This window comes from Juglans microcarpa x Juglans regia, chromosome 1D (genome assembly GCF_004785595.1).
Source record: "Juglans microcarpa x Juglans regia isolate MS1-56 chromosome 1D, Jm3101_v1.0, whole genome shotgun sequence".
NCBI lineage: Eukaryota > Viridiplantae > Streptophyta > Magnoliopsida > Fagales > Juglandaceae > Juglans > Juglans microcarpa x Juglans regia.
Window position 1 is genome coordinate 44,325,953 of NC_054594.1, and position 16,758 is coordinate 44,342,710.

The 16,758-nt window shown below is 37.7% G+C and overlaps 4 protein-coding genes across 5 annotated transcripts; all 4 read left to right on the top strand.

Annotated features, from left to right (window-relative positions):
* Window positions 1-363: 363 nt before the first annotated feature.
* On the top strand, window positions 364-2,741 carry LOC121248035. The gene is made up of 5 exons (XM_041146392.1): window positions 364-766; window positions 992-1,079; window positions 1,303-1,402; window positions 1,753-1,838; window positions 2,429-2,741. Exons 1-5 carry the CDS (start codon window positions 544-546, stop codon window positions 2,739-2,741), a joined length of 810 nt encoding a protein of 269 aa, XP_041002326.1. The 5' UTR covers window positions 364-543.
* A 1,013-nt stretch (window positions 2,742-3,754) lies between these two features.
* LOC121258781 (E3 ubiquitin-protein ligase KEG-like) lies at window positions 3,755-8,154 on the top strand. Of its 2 annotated transcripts, none has more exons than XM_041160323.1 (5): window positions 3,755-3,909; window positions 4,808-5,184; window positions 5,276-5,367; window positions 5,703-6,176; window positions 7,111-8,154. In XM_041160323.1, the coding sequence occupies exons 2-5, from the start codon at window positions 4,819-4,821 to the stop codon at window positions 8,036-8,038; spliced, it is 1,860 nt and encodes a 619-aa protein (XP_041016257.1). In that variant the 5' UTR covers window positions 3,755-3,909; window positions 4,808-4,818; the 3' UTR covers window positions 8,039-8,154. The 2 variants fall into 2 exon arrangements, with proteins under 2 accessions (XP_041016257.1, XP_041016263.1); XM_041160329.1 differs by having other exon boundaries at window positions 3,895-4,037.
* An 817-nt stretch (window positions 8,155-8,971) lies between these two features.
* LOC121260608 lies at window positions 8,972-11,970 on the top strand. The gene is made up of 4 exons (XM_041162550.1): window positions 8,972-9,137; window positions 9,592-9,740; window positions 10,918-11,452; window positions 11,610-11,970. Exons 1-4 carry the CDS (start codon window positions 9,109-9,111, stop codon window positions 11,776-11,778), a joined length of 882 nt encoding a protein of 293 aa, XP_041018484.1. The 5' UTR covers window positions 8,972-9,108; the 3' UTR covers window positions 11,779-11,970.
* A 288-nt stretch (window positions 11,971-12,258) lies between these two features.
* Window positions 12,259-15,869, top strand: LOC121260808. Its single transcript, XM_041162842.1, has 6 exons — window positions 12,259-12,545; window positions 12,675-12,864; window positions 13,453-13,585; window positions 14,053-14,258; window positions 14,869-15,042; window positions 15,533-15,869. Exons 2-6 carry the CDS (start codon window positions 12,697-12,699, stop codon window positions 15,617-15,619), a joined length of 768 nt encoding a protein of 255 aa, XP_041018776.1. The 5' UTR covers window positions 12,259-12,545; window positions 12,675-12,696; the 3' UTR covers window positions 15,620-15,869.
* The last annotated feature ends 889 nt before the right edge of the window (window positions 15,870-16,758 follow it).

Below are 16,758 nucleotides of genomic sequence, written 5' to 3' on the forward strand. Positions count from 1 at the left end.
TATTTTAAAATATAATTTTTATATATAATTTATTTATATATCGACTATCCTAAAATATTATTTTAAAATATTATTTTAAAACAAAATTAATATCAAAATATTTTATTTTAATGTCTTAATACATTTACGATATTCAAAACATTGGCTGAGACTATTAAGACTGGATTTGTTACCCACGCTGAATTCCGTGACGTTAGTTTTCACTTTTGTGCCGCATCGGCCAACTCACAAAAAAATATCGAAAAAAATTTCAAAGCCATCGTTAAATGTTAATTGTAATTATTGCAAGTGTTTAACACAAAAAAAAGAAGTAATTATTATAGGTTTACAAGCCACGCACCGCGGGCCAGGAGCGCCAGTATAACGGTCATTCTCAGTTTCCAAAGCCAAACAAACAAACACACCCCCATAAACCCTCATTCCGTTGGCACCCTTCCCCAGGCTCCGTAAAAGGTCTCCCTCCATCCATCTCTCTCCGCATAAATCAAAATACTGAAAACCTTGCCATAGACCCAAAATCTGGTTTTATTTTCCTCCCGCTCAATGGCAATCATGCGAAACAGAAGATTGGGAGTTCAGGAAGTAAGCACTAATAGCAGTACTAAAGTAAGGGCTTTGATAGATAGGCGGTGCTTGGCTCCGCTGGCGCTGAACGGCGACGTAGAGGAGGAGCCAGCGAGCTGTGCAGTGAACCAGCCATACCATAGGTTGCCTCAACAGCTCCACGTCAATCTGTCCGTCCTCAAACTCGACGGCTCTCTCTTCGGTACCTTCTCTTTATGTTACTCACTTTTTTTTGTTTTCAAATTTTGTTGTGTTTTTGGGCTTGTTCGAAACTGTTCTCTTATAACCGTTTTTTTGTTTTTGGTTGGGTCCCCATTTTCTTGCTTAGTGTTTTTTTTTTTTGAAATATCTTGCTTAGTGTTCTGATTTGCCATTACACGACACTAATGTGACATGCATAAAAAAATTCCTTGTTTTATTTCCACAGATGTTTGTGTCTCCCAGAATGCCACTGTAGCAGAACTAAAGTGGGCCGTAGAGGAAGTTTTTGCTTCACGCCAAAAGGAAATTTCTTGGTAAACTCATGACTCATTATTTAGCCCGTAGCTGATGAAGGCTTCAGAACAGTATATTTTAATCGATGGGTTTGAGAAAACTTATTTATATGGTGTGTTTTGATTGGCTTATGTATATAGCTTTTGATTATTGGGATTATAGTTTATAGTGTAGAAGTTATTTTTTGGTTTTTTTTTTTTCAGAAAAAAAAAAAATTTGTTGCTTTGGTTTCGATGTGGTTAGGTCGCATGTGTGGGGGCACTTTTGCTTAACTTATGATGGCCAGAAGCTAATTAATGACAAGGTGTGTCTTCCAAAATTTGGGATCAAGGATGGTGATCAGGTCTGTCACTTGTTTTTCTTACTGATCTTTGGCGCATTGGATTTGTTGATTTGCATTTGCAAGAAATTCGTATTATTTTAAGATGGTAATGTGCACATAGCACTTGAAAAAATTGTAACTGCATACTCAAATACACGACTTCTCCGAAACTAAACCCAATCCAAAAAATAAAAAGAAAAAGAAAAAGAAAAAGAAAAGAAAGAAAAGGACTATTAGAGAGATCTTTTGTCCATTTATTAGCTTCAAGATTAGATCTTAAAGGTTCTATATCAGTATTGTTGCTTAGTTTTTTCCTTTTTCCGAGCGGTGCTGCTTACAAGTTCTGATGTGTCATTTCGTGGTTCATGCAGCTTCAATTCATTCGGCATATGTCCATCCAGAATTCACCATTGAGAGAAAGACCCAAGAACAACTTTGCTTACAAATTGCTGTCATTGTAAGAATCTCTATTTGGTTCTTTCTTGTCATGGATACACAGTTATGCTCTGCACATTCTCACTCACAGGTAGTTTTGGATATTCATTCAACAATTGCATGGAATGTTTTCAGACCTGGCGCTCAGACGCTCTAGTCAAGCACAAAGATGCATTAGGGCAGTTTCATATGCGTCTTAGGTTTTGCAAATACATATTGTGTAGATCACTGTAGCAGATTGGTGGAATAAATTAAGCACGTGTAGGAAATTGAGAGGCGCTATCAAAATAAGCCGACTTTAGGTGTAGAAACCAGAATAGGAATGCTCTGTAAGCATCCATTTTGGCCCAGATATGTGTAATTTAGGCTGAGTGATCTAGCAGAAATGGGTAACTTCTGCATCATGTCTAATGTATGTTCTTACAGGAGTTGGGGCCGACTCTAGTCTGACCTGTTCATTTTGCTACCAGGGAGAATCGGGATCAAGCCATTTAGCACTAGACTGAAACTTACCTGTGCTTAGAGGCCAACTACTCAACCCCTAGTTTCTGCACTTTGCTTACTGGGATATGGAGCTAAAATATTGGTTTCATTTTTCTTTTCAAATGCAAGGTCGTCATCAAAATCAAATGCTAATGAAGAGAAAAAGGAGACTGGTTCAGGTGATATTAGTAATGATGAGAATCAGGACAGTTCCAAGTGCGATGGTTACAACGAAAATCAGGAGGAAGATCCCATACCAGAGTCCAAGTTTGCTAGAGTCTTCAGAGGGTGGCTATCAACCTCCAGCTTGAGGGGCATTACAGGGAACGGATCAGAGGGCAGGGGTCCAAGTACTTCAAGGTTTGCCGCGAGTTGCCTAGTAGGTGGATCAGGGTCTAGTACTAAATACATAGGTTTAAAGCATGGTCGAAAATGGACGTAAAATGGAGTAGGGATGGATGGTCGGTCTCTCAACAGGCCTTATCATTATGAGACCCAAGCTAACACGAATTTTGAGTTCGAAGAAAGCAAAAAGCAAGACAGTCAAATGTTTATGGTTGAATCCAGTTGTGTAAAGCTTCTTATTATTTAATTTTATTTTACTGCACTTCCAATTCTGCTTTCGTTTCCCTTGTCTCCTTTGAATGGAGAAAATTAAGGAATCTTTTTGTTATACAATTCCTTATTATAAAATTTTCAAACTTCATATAAAATGTAATAAATAATTAATTTTTTTAAATTTAAAAATAAAAATTATATTTTAATAATATTTTATTTATTTTTATTTTATGTATAATCAAATGAAGCTTAAAAATTTTGTGAGTTGAAACGAGTGCAGCAACAAAAATTATTTATATAAAAATAATGATACCCAAATAACAGCACATGTAAAAGTAATGATTTATGCATAATTTTGACTATGCATGCACGAGATAAAAGTCTTGTTTGTTTTTAAAAAATATTTTATTTTATATAATTATTATAATTTTTAATATAAAATAAAATAAATAATTTAATTTTTTTAAATTTTAAAATAAAAATAATAATAAAAAATATATTTTAATAATATTTTATTTAATTTCAATTTCAATTCGAAAACAAACGATTCAATTTTTAAAAAAAAAAGTCCGAGACAAAATATGCTATTTAATTTCACGAGCCACAGACCCAGGAGAGAGACGACCGAGAAAGCCTGCAAAGTGACGACGGGTGGGGGCTCCAACTCCAAGACCGCTGTATCGAATCACCGAAGAGAATCTCTATTCTCTGGGCACCTTCACTCCAATAGCGGTTCAGTCTCCCGACCTGGTCTCCAACTCCCGATAAATTGTTACTGCCACGTGTCCACCCTATTCTGAGTCCTATCCCGTCACGTGTCCTTTCAGCTGCTTCCACAGTGGAGCTTCTAGTGACGTGGCATTCTCTGAGATAGGCACCACCGGGAATACTTTTTCACTTTTTGTATTCTGGGAAACAAAAAATAAAATAAAGAAATCTCTTTGTTTGTTTTCTTTATTTATTTATTTTTGCCTCTGCTGCTTCTTCTTGGCTCTTCCTCGGGTAACAAAGCCTTGTTTCGACTTCCCCACGGACTCTCCCTCTCTCTATTGGTAAGCACATGCGTGTGTTAACATTTTTGTATCCGTCTGGTTCCTCTGAAACTATAGGAAACGAATTGAAAGTTTTAACGTCTGCTCACCCCCTGGCCCCTTCCCCTTTCTATGTACCGGAATTCAGAGAAAGAAAATAATATAATCTGCAGATCAGTTTTTGTTTTCGTAGGAACTAAAAAGGGTTTTATTTGTAAACTTATCTCTCTGTGTTTGTGTGAGTCTGTGTTGATTGCATACGTTTAGGCAGGTATGTATGTAGGGTTTCCGTTTCTGTTGTTTTGCTGCTTTCCTGATTTATTTAGGTACCCATGAATTACGGTGGCTTTGGAAATGTCTAGAATTTCTTTAGTTTGGATAACTAGGGAATTAAACATTTTTTTTTTTTTTGTTTTTAAATCAAAGTTTCGGATTCAGCAATAATCGAATTGATATGAGGAAGGTTTGTTTGATGATGGCTTTAAGCTCTCTAACTCTGTTTCAAGCCTATGCATTTTTCTTTGGATCCAGTGGTGTACGTAGGAGTATACTGAATATTATAAAGGGAAAATACTCTAGCCGCATAGTAGTTATACAAAAGCAATCTTATAAACTGACGTGGCTTGATGTGATTCGTTAGATTGTAAGGTTACTTTTATTATAAAGTAGATCTAACGGATTAGATGAAATAACGTCAGTTTGTAGCATTGTCTTTGTGTGACTCATTTGTGGATGTAGCAGTCCTCAATTATCAATACCCACTTATCCAATTTTTAGATTCGTTTGCCGCCTTAGGATTGATATTTTGGGGTCCATTATGATGTAATTTTCCATTTTGCCACAGTTTTAATAAGGGCTGACAGATTTTTTGGCACACATTCACGAGTTCCTTTTTTTACCCATATCATCCTGCTGGCAGGATTCAGCAATATGACTGAACAGATCAGAGCAGCAAAGCCAGCAGCTTTTTTTGAGTATGAACTCTTTGAAGGAGACCCCGACCACCTTAGAACTGTCAAAGCCACACCAACTCCGATTGGTCCATGGATTGATCCTTCCTCTCTGAAACTTAAGCATAGGATTGGCCGGGGCCCCTTTGGTGATGTTTTCTTAGCAACTCATCACCAATTGGGTCATGATTTTGAGGAGTATCATGAAGTGGCTGTCAAGGTGCTGCATCCATTAAAGGAGGGTCATACTCAAAAGTTTCTGGACAAGTTTAAGGAGTTATTTTTTAAGTGCCAAGCACAACCAGGTGTTTGTTTGTTGCATGGTATATCAATAGTTAAAGGAAAGGTGACTTCCTTGAATTTGAATATAGTTTTTTTTAAACTCGTGGAATTCTTTTCTGTCTCACCACATTGGTTCACTTCTGATGCCTTTTCAGATCTGCATTGCGATGAAATTTTATGAGGGATCAGTGGGTGATCGAATGGCTCGGGTCAAAGGTGGCAATCTTCAGTTGTCTGATGTTTTAAGGTTTGTTTTTGGGGTTTTGATCAGTTAAATTATTTTCTTTAAGAAATAATGTTATTGAACCTTGTAAGATAGGGTAGAACTTAGGTAAAGTTCCTGAATTTGAGGTTTGTTGGGTTCTCTTATTTCACCTTCTAAATCAGAGAGCAGCCTTTCTATTTAACAGGTCTCACTTAGTTGGTGAAATGCGTAAAAATTATGCTAGAAATGACGCTCTACTATATGCTTTACTCAAATTTTATAATACTTATAATGGTCTAAAGCTCGTCAGAATATAGTGTATCATACAATTGCTTTGAATGGTGAGATATGGTCTTTGAAAATGCTAATGCTTACAGGTATGGGATCAAATTGGCAAAAGCGATTATAGAGTTGCATTCAATTGGGACCCTGGTGCTGAACCTCAAGCCTTGTAACTTTCTGCTTAATGAAAATGACCAAGTGGTTCTGGGAGATTTTGGGATCCCATATCTGCTTCTTGGGATTGCAGTTTCTAATCCAGAATTGGCTCTCAGACTTGGAACTCCAAACTACATGGCCCCAGAACAGTGGAATCCAGAAGTTAGAGGTCCTATATCCTTTGAGACAGATTCATGGGGTTTTGGATGCAGCATAACAGAGATGTTAACCGGCATTCAGCCCTGGTTTGGAAACTCAGCTGAAGAAATATATCACTCAGTTGTGATCAAGCAAGAAAAGCCACATATCCCAAGTGGTTTGCCCCCTGTGGTTGGGAGTGTTATCAATGGTTGCTTTGAGTATGATTTCCGGAATCGGCCTTTGATGACAGATATTCTGCATGCATTTTTAAGGTATTCATTATGGACATAATTGATCTTGTTATATATAGTTGAAGGAGATGGAATTATCTATTATTCTGATGAGTTGTTTATAAAGTGCTGTGTAGCGGTCTTCTCAGTGTGACTTTGGGCAGCATGTGATCTAAATGTCATATCCCCACTGATTTTGAACAGTATTTGTTTTTCCCCTTCCTGGTTCTATTTCATCAGATGCATTGTGCCCTTGGAACGGTTTGCTATTAAGATTGGTGCATTCTAAAATTGGGCACCTGGCGGAGAGCCTTTTTTGGGAGTAAAGAAAGAGCAAATGATTGTCCTTAATGATGGTTATTTTCTTTTTAAATAAAAATAAAAATTCTCTGACTAGTTTACAGCACGCATGTCAATGTTTGTGCCCTCACTTCTAGCTAAATTTAGTTGTACTCGGGCGTGTCAGACACATACGATTGGACGGACTTCTGGTAAAGTATCAGTTTCTTATGTAGAATATTCTGCTCTCATTTAGGAATTTTCAGAATAACTTCTGATTTTCAGAACCCCGTCCTTCAATGTTTTTAACATATTCCTCTAAAAAAATTAAGATATCTGTTTAGGGAGCACATTGATTAGTCCAAGAAACATCTTTAATAGAAATTTGTAGGAATTACGGTGTGCTGAAAGACTTTTTTCTATGGCAGAATTTAGAAGTGGTTCAGCATTTCTGTGTCTTGGAATGTTTTTTCTTAATAAGGTTGTCTTTGAATGTTTATAGTTAGGTAATTGGTGCCAATCGTATTTTGACCATATTGATGTCTCTGCTTTCAATTCTAACATACAACCCCCCCCCCGGGGGTGAAAATTGAGGCACCAAAAGAAACCATAGAATGTCAGAGCTGTGTGCCTTCATTCACCCTGTAACTCTTACCCATTATAGTTGTTTACTGACTATTTGCAATCTAATTTGCAGCTCAAAGAATGCTGTTAACAGAGATGGAGAATCGCATGGTATAGGAAGCAGGGCACTTAAATATAGATTGAATGGTGTGGGTTACACGACATGGTATCTGTTGAAGGATCATCTTGAAGTGGGTGACATGGTTCGCGCTAGAAAGCCAATGAATACATACAAACCGCAAGCCATAGATGTTCCTGAAGGAAAGGTGGTCGCTTTGGAGGGTGACAATGATAAAGACAGTTTTGTTCTGGTGAAGGTACCTGGTGCACACAACCCTTTAAGAGTACAAGTTTCAACAGTCGAAAGGGTGACATTTGACTTGGCAATGGGTGATTGGGTGCGTTTAAAAGAGAAAAACAAGGAGCACTCCTCAGTGGGAATTCTACACTCAGTACAGCGTAATGGGAGTACAACAGTTGGATTTTTGGGGTTAGAGACTCTCTGGAGAGGTGACTCTTCTGAGCTTCAAAAGGCTAAAGCTTATTATGTTGGACAGTTTGTGAGGCTGAAGGCAGATATGTCGACTCCCCGGTTTGAGTGGCCTCGTAGGAATGGAGGAGCATGGGCCACTGGCATTATCTCACATGTGCTTCCAAATGGATGTCTTGTTGTGAGTTTCCCTGGGAGGTTGGTGTTTGGAAATGAATCTAATATCTTCTTGGCAGATCCAGCTGAAGTGGAGCAAGTGTCTTTTGATACTTGTCCAGGAGTGGTGGAGAAATATCAGCACATCGAGGATTTTCACTGGGCTGTGCGTCCACTTGCAGTCGCGGTTAGTTTATTTACAGCCATGAAACTGGGCTTATTTGTTGGACGAAACATAGGTGCAAGGTTGAAGAAAGACCCTAGGAATTTGAAGCGGCACGATGGTGGCCAGAGTGGTGGAAGTGGTTGGCTTCCACCACCAGTTGCAAATATTCTCTTCAAAGAAGGTGCTTAGGTAATTATTGATTTCTGCCCCGCAGTCAAGTTTGTTAACCGCAGAGCTAGTGAATGAAAATAATTGCTTTTAAACCGATGGCTCTACTGCCTGCTACTAGGACTTGTAACTTCTTACTTTTCTTTGTATACGTTCTGTACATAGTCTGTCCTAAATTCAATCTTCATAAGAACTTTCAACTATTTGTAAATCCATATATAATATATATATATATATATATATATATAATGCAAGTGAATGAATCCCATCCCCTGTACCCCTAGCGAGTGAAGTGCTTACGAAATCTAAATCATTACTGGAACAGCCTCTCTGACAAAGAACACCAAATACAGAGGCCTCAGCTGCAGTTTGAGGCCTCAGCTGCAGTTTTCTTATGGATACACAGAGTTTTGTTACAAATTAGTAACTGTTCACATTACAAACCTCACATCTATATATTTTTATAAAGTATGAGGTATTTTTCATAGGGTGTTTTAATGTTTTTCATAGGATGTGGTGTGTGATAGTGAATAGTAATTAATAAGAAAAACTTTTCATACAGAAATTATGTTATATTGAATTCTCTTTCTTGAATGTAAATTTAAATAATTTTATTTAAATTTTTTTATACATATATTTTGATTTGAAATAAATTAAATTATGTCATATAGGTTATATATGCTAATAAAAGATTTTTTATATTGTGAGATGAGCATCTATTTAAAATGTTCAGCGTTACAATGGGAAGACAGTCTCTACGATCCTATCAACGTCACAAATGTAGACCTTCGTGAAGACCCAACGGTGGATGACTGACTTCACCGCGTATGAAGATACACCCGTTAAGATTCTTGAACCGACTGAAACAGCCTGCTCGGGTCCAGGGAGTCGGGCCCCTCCCACTCATATAGCCATAATCCGACCTCCGAAACAAAATAAAAAGTATAAAATGGCGTTGCAGAAAAAGCAAAAAGGAGAAACTATAAATTTACGGTTCATATTTCACTCGCACTTTATCAGGTCAGAGTCTCAGACTAACAAAGAGAAACTCCAAGAAAATCTATCAGAGCGGAGAGAAAAGGAAGAAAACAATGAAAGGAGGGTCATCCCAACTCCTCCAGTAAGCTCCATCATCACCTTCTAAAAAGAGATCTTTTTTTTTCCCTTTCTATTTTCCATTTTTTTCCTATGTTTATTCTTTTTCTTTATGTGTTGGTTGTTATTTTGGCTAGAAAATGAACTTTAAATGCGTGCTCTAAACTTTTTCTATATAGTTCTCTTGAAAGAACAGGAAAAGGATATGGTTGAAAGTTTGAAATTATCTTTTCTTTTCTGCTTGGGAAGACTAATTATGCAAACACTTACATTTGCTTTGTTCGGCTTCGAAGAAAACAATGTAAAAACCAAAGAAAATCTGGGATTCTAGTGCAAAATTTCATATTTTGCGGCCCCATACTTTCTTTCCCTTTCTTGATGAGAAGGCAAATTCTTGGTCTATAGTTACATGCAAATTCTTGGCCCCATTTTCGTCTGCATTGTTTTCTTTTCTCATAGACAAAAGGAAAACTTTCCAGGAATATTTGTGAAGATAGTGACTCTGAAGAACAAGATGAAGGGATGGCAATGGCAAGGAGAGTCACCGAAGAATATGGCGATGAAGTTGATGACATGAGAGAGAAATTCCAGTGCTTGGTCCTCCATAAGCATGAAAAAGCCAAACGAGGCAAGTTCCAAAATCTCCTCTCTCTCTCTCTCTCGCTCTCTCTCTCTCTCTCTCTCTCTCAAATTAAATATTACTCAAAGAGGAGATACCTATACAATTTCCTTCATTTCCTTTCTAGGAAAATTTATGGGATCTATTTTTTGTTGAGAACCGCTTCGGCCATAAAGAGATTATACAAAAGTAAACCCATAAACTGACATAGTTTTACGTAATCCATTAGATCTACTTTACAATAAAAGTAATTTTATAATCTGACATATTGCATCAAGTCACGTCAATTTATAGATTTACTTTATGTAATCTCTTTGTGGCTAAAATATTTCTCTTTTTTGCTGGATGGTGTAGAGCATTATAACTTCCTGGCAAGTTATGGTAGAATTTACCGAAAACCGGAATGCTGGTTGTTAATCTGTGGTTCTTTACAAGTCCACATTGTGGTAACTTTTACAATTTATCTAACCAACTTGGTGATTGGAAATTTCACTCGGATGTGGCTAAGCTTTGCTTGTATTTTGGAAAAGATGAAGAAAATGTAAAGGAAATTTGGTGAAAACTGTCAAGCGAATAAAACTTTTAGGTGTTCCTCTTTCCTTCACTTCGATCTTTCCAAGACTGAAATGGAGCTTTAAGATCAAAGGTCTGAACTGCTTGTATGGTTCGTGTTGGATAGAATAGCTTGGCATTTAACCAATATAAGCATGGTAAATTGGATTAGAAGATGGTGTTCCTTAGAAGTGAGGAATATGGTACGCTCGGTAGAAGAGGGTGTTCCTTAGAGGTGAGGAATGTGTTTCTGTTGTGGTTGGTTGCTATTCAGCAGCATCCACTTTATTAATCATAAGCAGCACACCTAGAAACATATATAGTCAAGCATGGTGCTTACAGCCGAATAAGAATATTGTGGGACTTTAAGGTTAAGTCAATTTTTTGGGTATCCTAAATTTAACGATTGAGCCTAATCATGCTTTAGAACCTCAATCGTTCCATGTTACTGGTGGGATGTGATTGGTTTTGGGGTCTTAATTTTGAGAGAGAGCCTATCATGGTATTGACATTAGTAAGTTGGATGATTACAGCTAACACATCTTTTATGAAAAAGATTACGAGGAAAGAGACATCCAATGTTAGGCGGGCCTTGACAAACTGCTTGCATGCTGACTGTTGATTGGATTGTCAGGTGAAGACCTCTCCCAGGAGAAACATAGCCTGTGGAGGCAAGAACTGAAGAACAGAGCAGAAAGGCTAGAGAAGCAGCTCAAGACAAGGTGGGAACTTGAGGAGCTAATTGAAGAACAGCTGAATAGGTTCCGTGCCCATTACAACAGAGCCATGGTCCGTACCCTGCCCAAGGATGTGGCCCAACTCCTCATGCCCAACTGGGCCCCACCTCAGGAATTGGCCTCCCTTACTTGGCTTGGAGATTGGCGACCCTCAGCCATGCTGGACCTTGTCCGTGGCCTGGCCCGCTCATCGCTATCATCCTCTCTCTTATCAGACTCAGTGGGCAATGAAAAGCTCCTATCTCAGCTTATACACGATACACGCATTGAGGAAGCGGTAATTGATGAGGAAATGGCTGAGATTCAAGCTACTTGCATTCTACACATTTCATTCACTCCAATGAGCAACCGGTCGGTTGGTTCTGCTTTAGGATGCATTCAGTCTGAGTTCAAGAAAATCGAACGAGTCATCACTAAGGCCCAAAACCTCAGGTCCACTTTCTCAGCTATCTGATTATATTACTAACAATTATGCAACTCAGTTGTCAGGTCTGTGAAATATACATGAAAGACACCATGATGCATCTTTTTGTGTTTTTCCCATGTTGTATCCCCACACTGCTGATTTATATGTAACATTATATGACAGGTTCAAGGCATTGGAGTTGGTGGTAAAGAAGGTGTTGAGCAAAACTGATGCAGCCGAATTCCTAGTAGCTTTTGAGGGAATTCAAGATGCCATCCACCAGCTAGCAGCAAACCAAAGGCTCCAAAAGGGCCCGGTCACGGTGTCTGTCAAGGCATTGGGGTGTAATTGAGAAGCAAAGAAATGATAGTACCACCCCCCCCCCCCCCCCCCCCCCCCCCCCCCCCCCCCCCCCCCATTCAGGAAAATCCTGTTTTCCATTTTGCTGGAACAGAAGTTGTAAAACATCTTGAATGACAATGTTTGTGTTTGAACACCTCCATGGGGAGATTTTGGATATGCTGATGATGTTTTCGACTTAAAATCGACGATGATTTTGATCGGTGCATCAGCCACTACCAAAAAGTACTTGGGGAGTTGATTTGCCGAAGCTTTTATACACCTTTCCAAACCTCCATACAAAAGGCACCCCCCCCCCCCCCCCCCCCCCCCCCCCCCCCCCTATTGCGTCAGACAAACACGTGCCACGGCTTCAAAAAAAAAAAAAAAAAAAACTCGAGACAGGATTACATTTTTGGTAATTAATTAAAGTCTTTTTACATTTTTGGTAATTAATTAATCTGTCAAAAAATATTGGGGGATAATAACGTTAGATTCACGTAATTTACCTTCAAAACTGCAGCGTTCTATATTCTATTTCTGGAAATCATTTCATTTTCTTTTTGTTTGATCATTTTGGATTTCTTTCGAGAGCAGAATTTTTTTGAAAAGCAGACGTTGCACTTTTAAAAGTTTTAGCTGATGCTTTCTGTCTTCCCCCACCCCTATATAAATCGTCCTTCTTTCTCTTCGCTTACCTTCCATAATTCCAAAGCCAAGCCCCAAGGCAAACCAATTCCCGAAGCAACCCTAATCCGAATATCTAATTGGGAATTCCAGGTTTATTATTTTCATTTTTGTTTATTATTTTGTTATCTCTGATTCTCTATTGGGATTTGGATTGGAGCCACGGAGGTAGAGGATTTGGAATAAGCTTTGTTAGTTGTTTTTTTTTTGTTGTTGTTGAAGAAAAGGAAGGAGAAGAAAGACGATGTCTGCTGCCGTGTGTGGGAGCAAGAGATCTTTCTTTGAAGAGCTCCCGCCGTCGCCTCCGGTCTCCAAGAGGCTCCGCTGCTCCTCTTCTTCTTCTCCGATTCGATTTTCTGCGCCGTCGCTTCTTGATCAGCTCCGCTCCGTCTTTCCTCATATGGAACTCCACGTACCCATCTCCCTCTCTCCAACTAATTTTTTAGTTAATTTTTGTTTAATTTATTGTGGGAATTTGTTTTCGATGGAATGGTTATGATGATTTAATAGAGACTATTCAGTTTTGTTGATTGTAACATGACTATTCAGTTTTGCCTAGGGCCTTTTCAGAAGGCTAAGATAATTTCTGATAGATCAAACTTGAATTTAGTATCGTTTTATGTGGAATTTCTCCAATTAAATTAATTTGAAAGACAAATTTTTGTAACGTCCTTATGACTTGGACTTATAATTTTTTTTAATCCTAGTGCCAGGTATGGGTTCTCTGTTCTCTTCTCTCTCTCTCTCTCCCAGAATGTAGTTAATTTTTTTGCCAATCAAGGTTGTTTAAACATTTAATAATCTGAAATCGCAAGACGAGTTTTAGATTTTTTTGGCTGAGAAGTCTGAGAGGGATTTTTCATAAATATGTTTAATTTGAGTAGTCTCTGATTCGGCCATGTCATCAAGGCCTTTCTGTATAACGCTAGAGATCATTTTTTGCCTTTGAATGCACGAGTTATAGAATAATGTTGTCAGCGCGATGGATTTTTCCATTCAGATTCTTGAGAGAGCATTGCAAGAATGTGATAATGATATGGATGCTGCCATCAAGAGCCTGCATGAGCTTTGCCTAGGATCTGCAGAGGGAAATTCAGGTTGTGCTGAAGAATCAGATGTACATGTGGAGAAGGGTATGTAATGTGCTGCCATCTGTGTAGGTTTTCATTGAACTTAACACATTCAAGCAGGTTGTGAACTTTTGCATCTAGTCTTGTCAGCAGCCGTTGTACTTTTTTGCCTTTGGCATGGTTTTGAACATAGGGTTTGAATCGACAACATTAATATGCAAGTCTTTAAGAACATGATTACTTCGAAAATTGCTTGTCATGCCCAAATATAGTTGGTGTGCTATGTGGATGTCCTATTGGTCACTTCTTAGGATCTTTTCTGAGGATTTTATTACTGTCATTTGAACTCTTATTTAGCTCTGAACTTTAAATTGTTGTTTTCAGTATGAATATGTTCATTGAATTGTTTTTAATTCTATGTTTTATTTTGGATGGTGTTTTTTATGATTTGTTTGCTTCAAGTTGCATTCTTCGTAGCAATCGGTGTCTTTTATGGGGAAGAATGTCACAGATGTTTACAAACTTGACAGGTGATGGAAATGTTGTTGCTCCTGATAACCTATCAACTCCAAACAACCTTCCTGTGGAAGGTGCAGAATGGGTTGACTTGCTTGTGAGGGAGATAATGTGTGCTACTAGTGTGGATGATGCCAAAGCTCGTGCTGCAAGATTGCTAGAGATTTTAGAGAAGTCCATCAGTTCACGTGCTGGTGAAGCAACGCAAGTTCTTCACAAGGTACATATCTATAATCTCATTCCGGTTTAAGTTTTGTATGAGACTAGAGGTCGATCATAGTGGTGTCAAGAAGCTACTATTTTCTAGAATTGTCTGCTGATGGACACCCTGTAAGCATTGCATGAACATATGATCCTAACTTAGCGTTTGATGTAGATTGGCATTTATCGTTTTTATGACCTTTCAACAACTCCCGTCGACAACAAAAACCATACGCCACAACTTTTGCAATGACTGTCAAACTACTAAAGTTGTCACTTTCCTCCAAACTACCTCTCTCCTTTTTGGAATTTGCCACCGTTTAAGATTGAACCGTCAAGATTGTGCCACTTTGATAGATTGGTAAAAATGTTACAGGATGGTAGTTTCGTGAGGGTAAAGTGTGATTTCCCAAAAAATAAAAATAAAAGAAAAGGAAATTGGTGGGATGAAAAGGGATTATTTATCTTTAAATTTGATGGCTTGGTATGACCATTATCTTCAATTGTGATAGTTCAGTAAGAGTCCCCACACTTCCAAGGAGGAATCACACTCCTTGTGCCTTCCTTTTTTGTTTCTCAAAACTATTATTGTACATATTCTTCTGGGTTAAAATGTTTTGAAATGTCAGGAAAATGTGATGCTAAAGGAACAAATTGAAGGACTTATGCGGGAGAATACCATTCTCAAGCGTGCTGTGGCTATCCAACATGAACGACAGAAAGAGTATGATAATAAGGATCAAGAGTTACGACATCTTAAGCAATTGGTATCTCAGTATCAAGAGCAGTTGAGAACACTTGAGGTAGTTACCTTTTGCCAGATCATGACTTTATTTTTTCCCTTTTGCTAAATCAAGACCTAATTTATGAACTTTTTGTCATATTATCTCTTCTTCCACGTTTTGCTTAGAAAAGTGTCGTGTGTTACACGTCAAACAAATCATATATTGTCATGTGTCCATATACCTAAAAAGCGAGATTAAAATGAGAAAAGTACAGAAAAAGGGGAAGCAAAAACAATGGGAAAAATGTCGGGGAACCAGTGGAGGATCCCTACACCTCTCTGGTGTGCGCAATGAAGGAGGGTGATATCCCCCCTGCAGAACCCTCTATTTTGCGGGTGTGAGGGAGGGACCCCACTATGGAGGCTCCACCACCCTTCGTGCAATGGAGGTTGGAGAAAGGGTCTCCCTCACTTTGATGTGAAACTTTATCATCTCATGTGTGGTAGTGTTCATTAGGAATTTACTTCGTGGCACACTAATCTGTCTACTTTCATGTGTTTGGATGTAGATGAACAACTATGCATTGTCAATGCATCTGAAGCATGCCAATCAGAGTAGCTCCATTCCTGGACGATTTCATCCTGATGTCTTCTAAGAATGCGATGTAAGTTTGCATTTGATAACAGCGTCTACGAAGGATGTATGGTGAACTTGTTACATGTCAAAGGTCGTTTATGTAAGTTGGGGCCATTTATGTCTCCATTTTCTCCGTTTATGTAAGCAATAGTTTTGAGTCAATTTCAAATAAGTTGGATGAATCTGTTGTATCTGGTCAAGTGGTTAACTTGCTTGGCATATTTGCAGACTGTCATTTTCCCCAATGAATTACTATCCATTTTTCCACTAGACAACGGATAATCGAAGATTGAAGTTTTTAACAAAGTGTGTATCTCCGTCCAAGAATGTCCTTAATTCAAAAAAGTAAATATTTACTATTTTTATTATGGAAAATATGTTAAAAGAAATATCTAAATTACAACTGTTGGTGGTGTTTTGCCTATTTTAGATAGATGTATCCATTCTTGTTTTGTTTTATGAAACGTATAGAACTAACTCGTGCTGCTGCGGCCTACAAAGACAACGACGGACATGAAAGATGTTGGCGTGGCAGTTTCCGACATTGTGAGCTGCTTCACTCCGAATCCAATGGAGACACACTAAAGGCATGAGACCAAAATGAAGAATGACAATGAATTTTAAGAAAAATGAAACGTTTTAGGCAAAGATAAATCTATAAAAGTAAACTTTTATATTATATGAAATTTTGAACTAGTTGTATTGAAAGTAAAAGTATTGGCATTGGACTAGCTAAATGTCAGTCAAATTTGAATTTTGACTAAATTTTTCCAAAATTAATTGAATTGGATTAGTCAAATCACTTGAAGACAAATTATGAGCTATATAGTAAATGAAAAATTAAAACCATATTTAGTAAGTTATTGTTTACCAACTAAAAGAATATTTTATTAAAAAATATTCTCACTTTTCTCGCTCACTTCCACATCTCCTCTCTCCTTACCTTTCATTCTCTTCATATTAAATAATTTGTTTGGATAATAAAAATTAAATTATTAATTAATATATGAAGTATATTTGTAAAATATAAAAATTAAAAATAATAAAAAATTATTAAAATATATAATTTTATTTTATTATTTTTATTTTGAAATGATTAGTTCAACGTGAATTAACCAAAATCTTTTAAGTCTTAATCAAAATTTGGACATGGCATGC

Coding starts and splice junctions, on each gene's coding strand:
- LOC121248035 (XM_041146392.1), top strand. CDS start 544: ATGGCAATCATGCGAAACAGAAGATTGGGAGTTCAGGAAGTAAGCACT. Junction 767..991: donor ACTCGACGGCTCTCTCTTCG/GTACCTTCTCTT, acceptor TTATTTCCACAG/ATGTTTGTGTCTCCCAGAAT. Junction 1,839..2,428: donor GCTTACAAATTGCTGTCATT/GTAAGAATCTCT, acceptor TTCAAATGCAAG/GTCGTCATCAAAATCAAATG.
- LOC121258781 (XM_041160323.1), top strand. CDS start 4,819: ATGACTGAACAGATCAGAGCAGCAAAGCCAGCAGCTTTTTTTGAGTAT. Junction 5,185..5,275: donor TATCAATAGTTAAAGGAAAG/GTGACTTCCTTG, acceptor ATGCCTTTTCAG/ATCTGCATTGCGATGAAATT. Junction 5,368..5,702: donor CAGTTGTCTGATGTTTTAAG/GTTTGTTTTTGG, acceptor TAATGCTTACAG/GTATGGGATCAAATTGGCAA.
- LOC121260808 (XM_041162842.1), top strand. CDS start 12,697: ATGTCTGCTGCCGTGTGTGGGAGCAAGAGATCTTTCTTTGAAGAGCTC. Junction 13,586..14,052: donor AGATGTACATGTGGAGAAGG/GTATGTAATGTG, acceptor CAAACTTGACAG/GTGATGGAAATGTTGTTGCT. Junction 15,043..15,532: donor AGCAGTTGAGAACACTTGAG/GTAGTTACCTTT, acceptor GTTTGGATGTAG/ATGAACAACTATGCATTGTC.
- LOC121260608 (XM_041162550.1), top strand. CDS start 9,109: ATGAAAGGAGGGTCATCCCAACTCCTCCA. Junction 9,138..9,591: donor GGGTCATCCCAACTCCTCCA/GTAAGCTCCATC, acceptor AAAACTTTCCAG/GAATATTTGTGAAGATAGTG. Junction 9,741..10,917: donor GCATGAAAAAGCCAAACGAG/GCAAGTTCCAAA, acceptor TTGGATTGTCAG/GTGAAGACCTCTCCCAGGAG.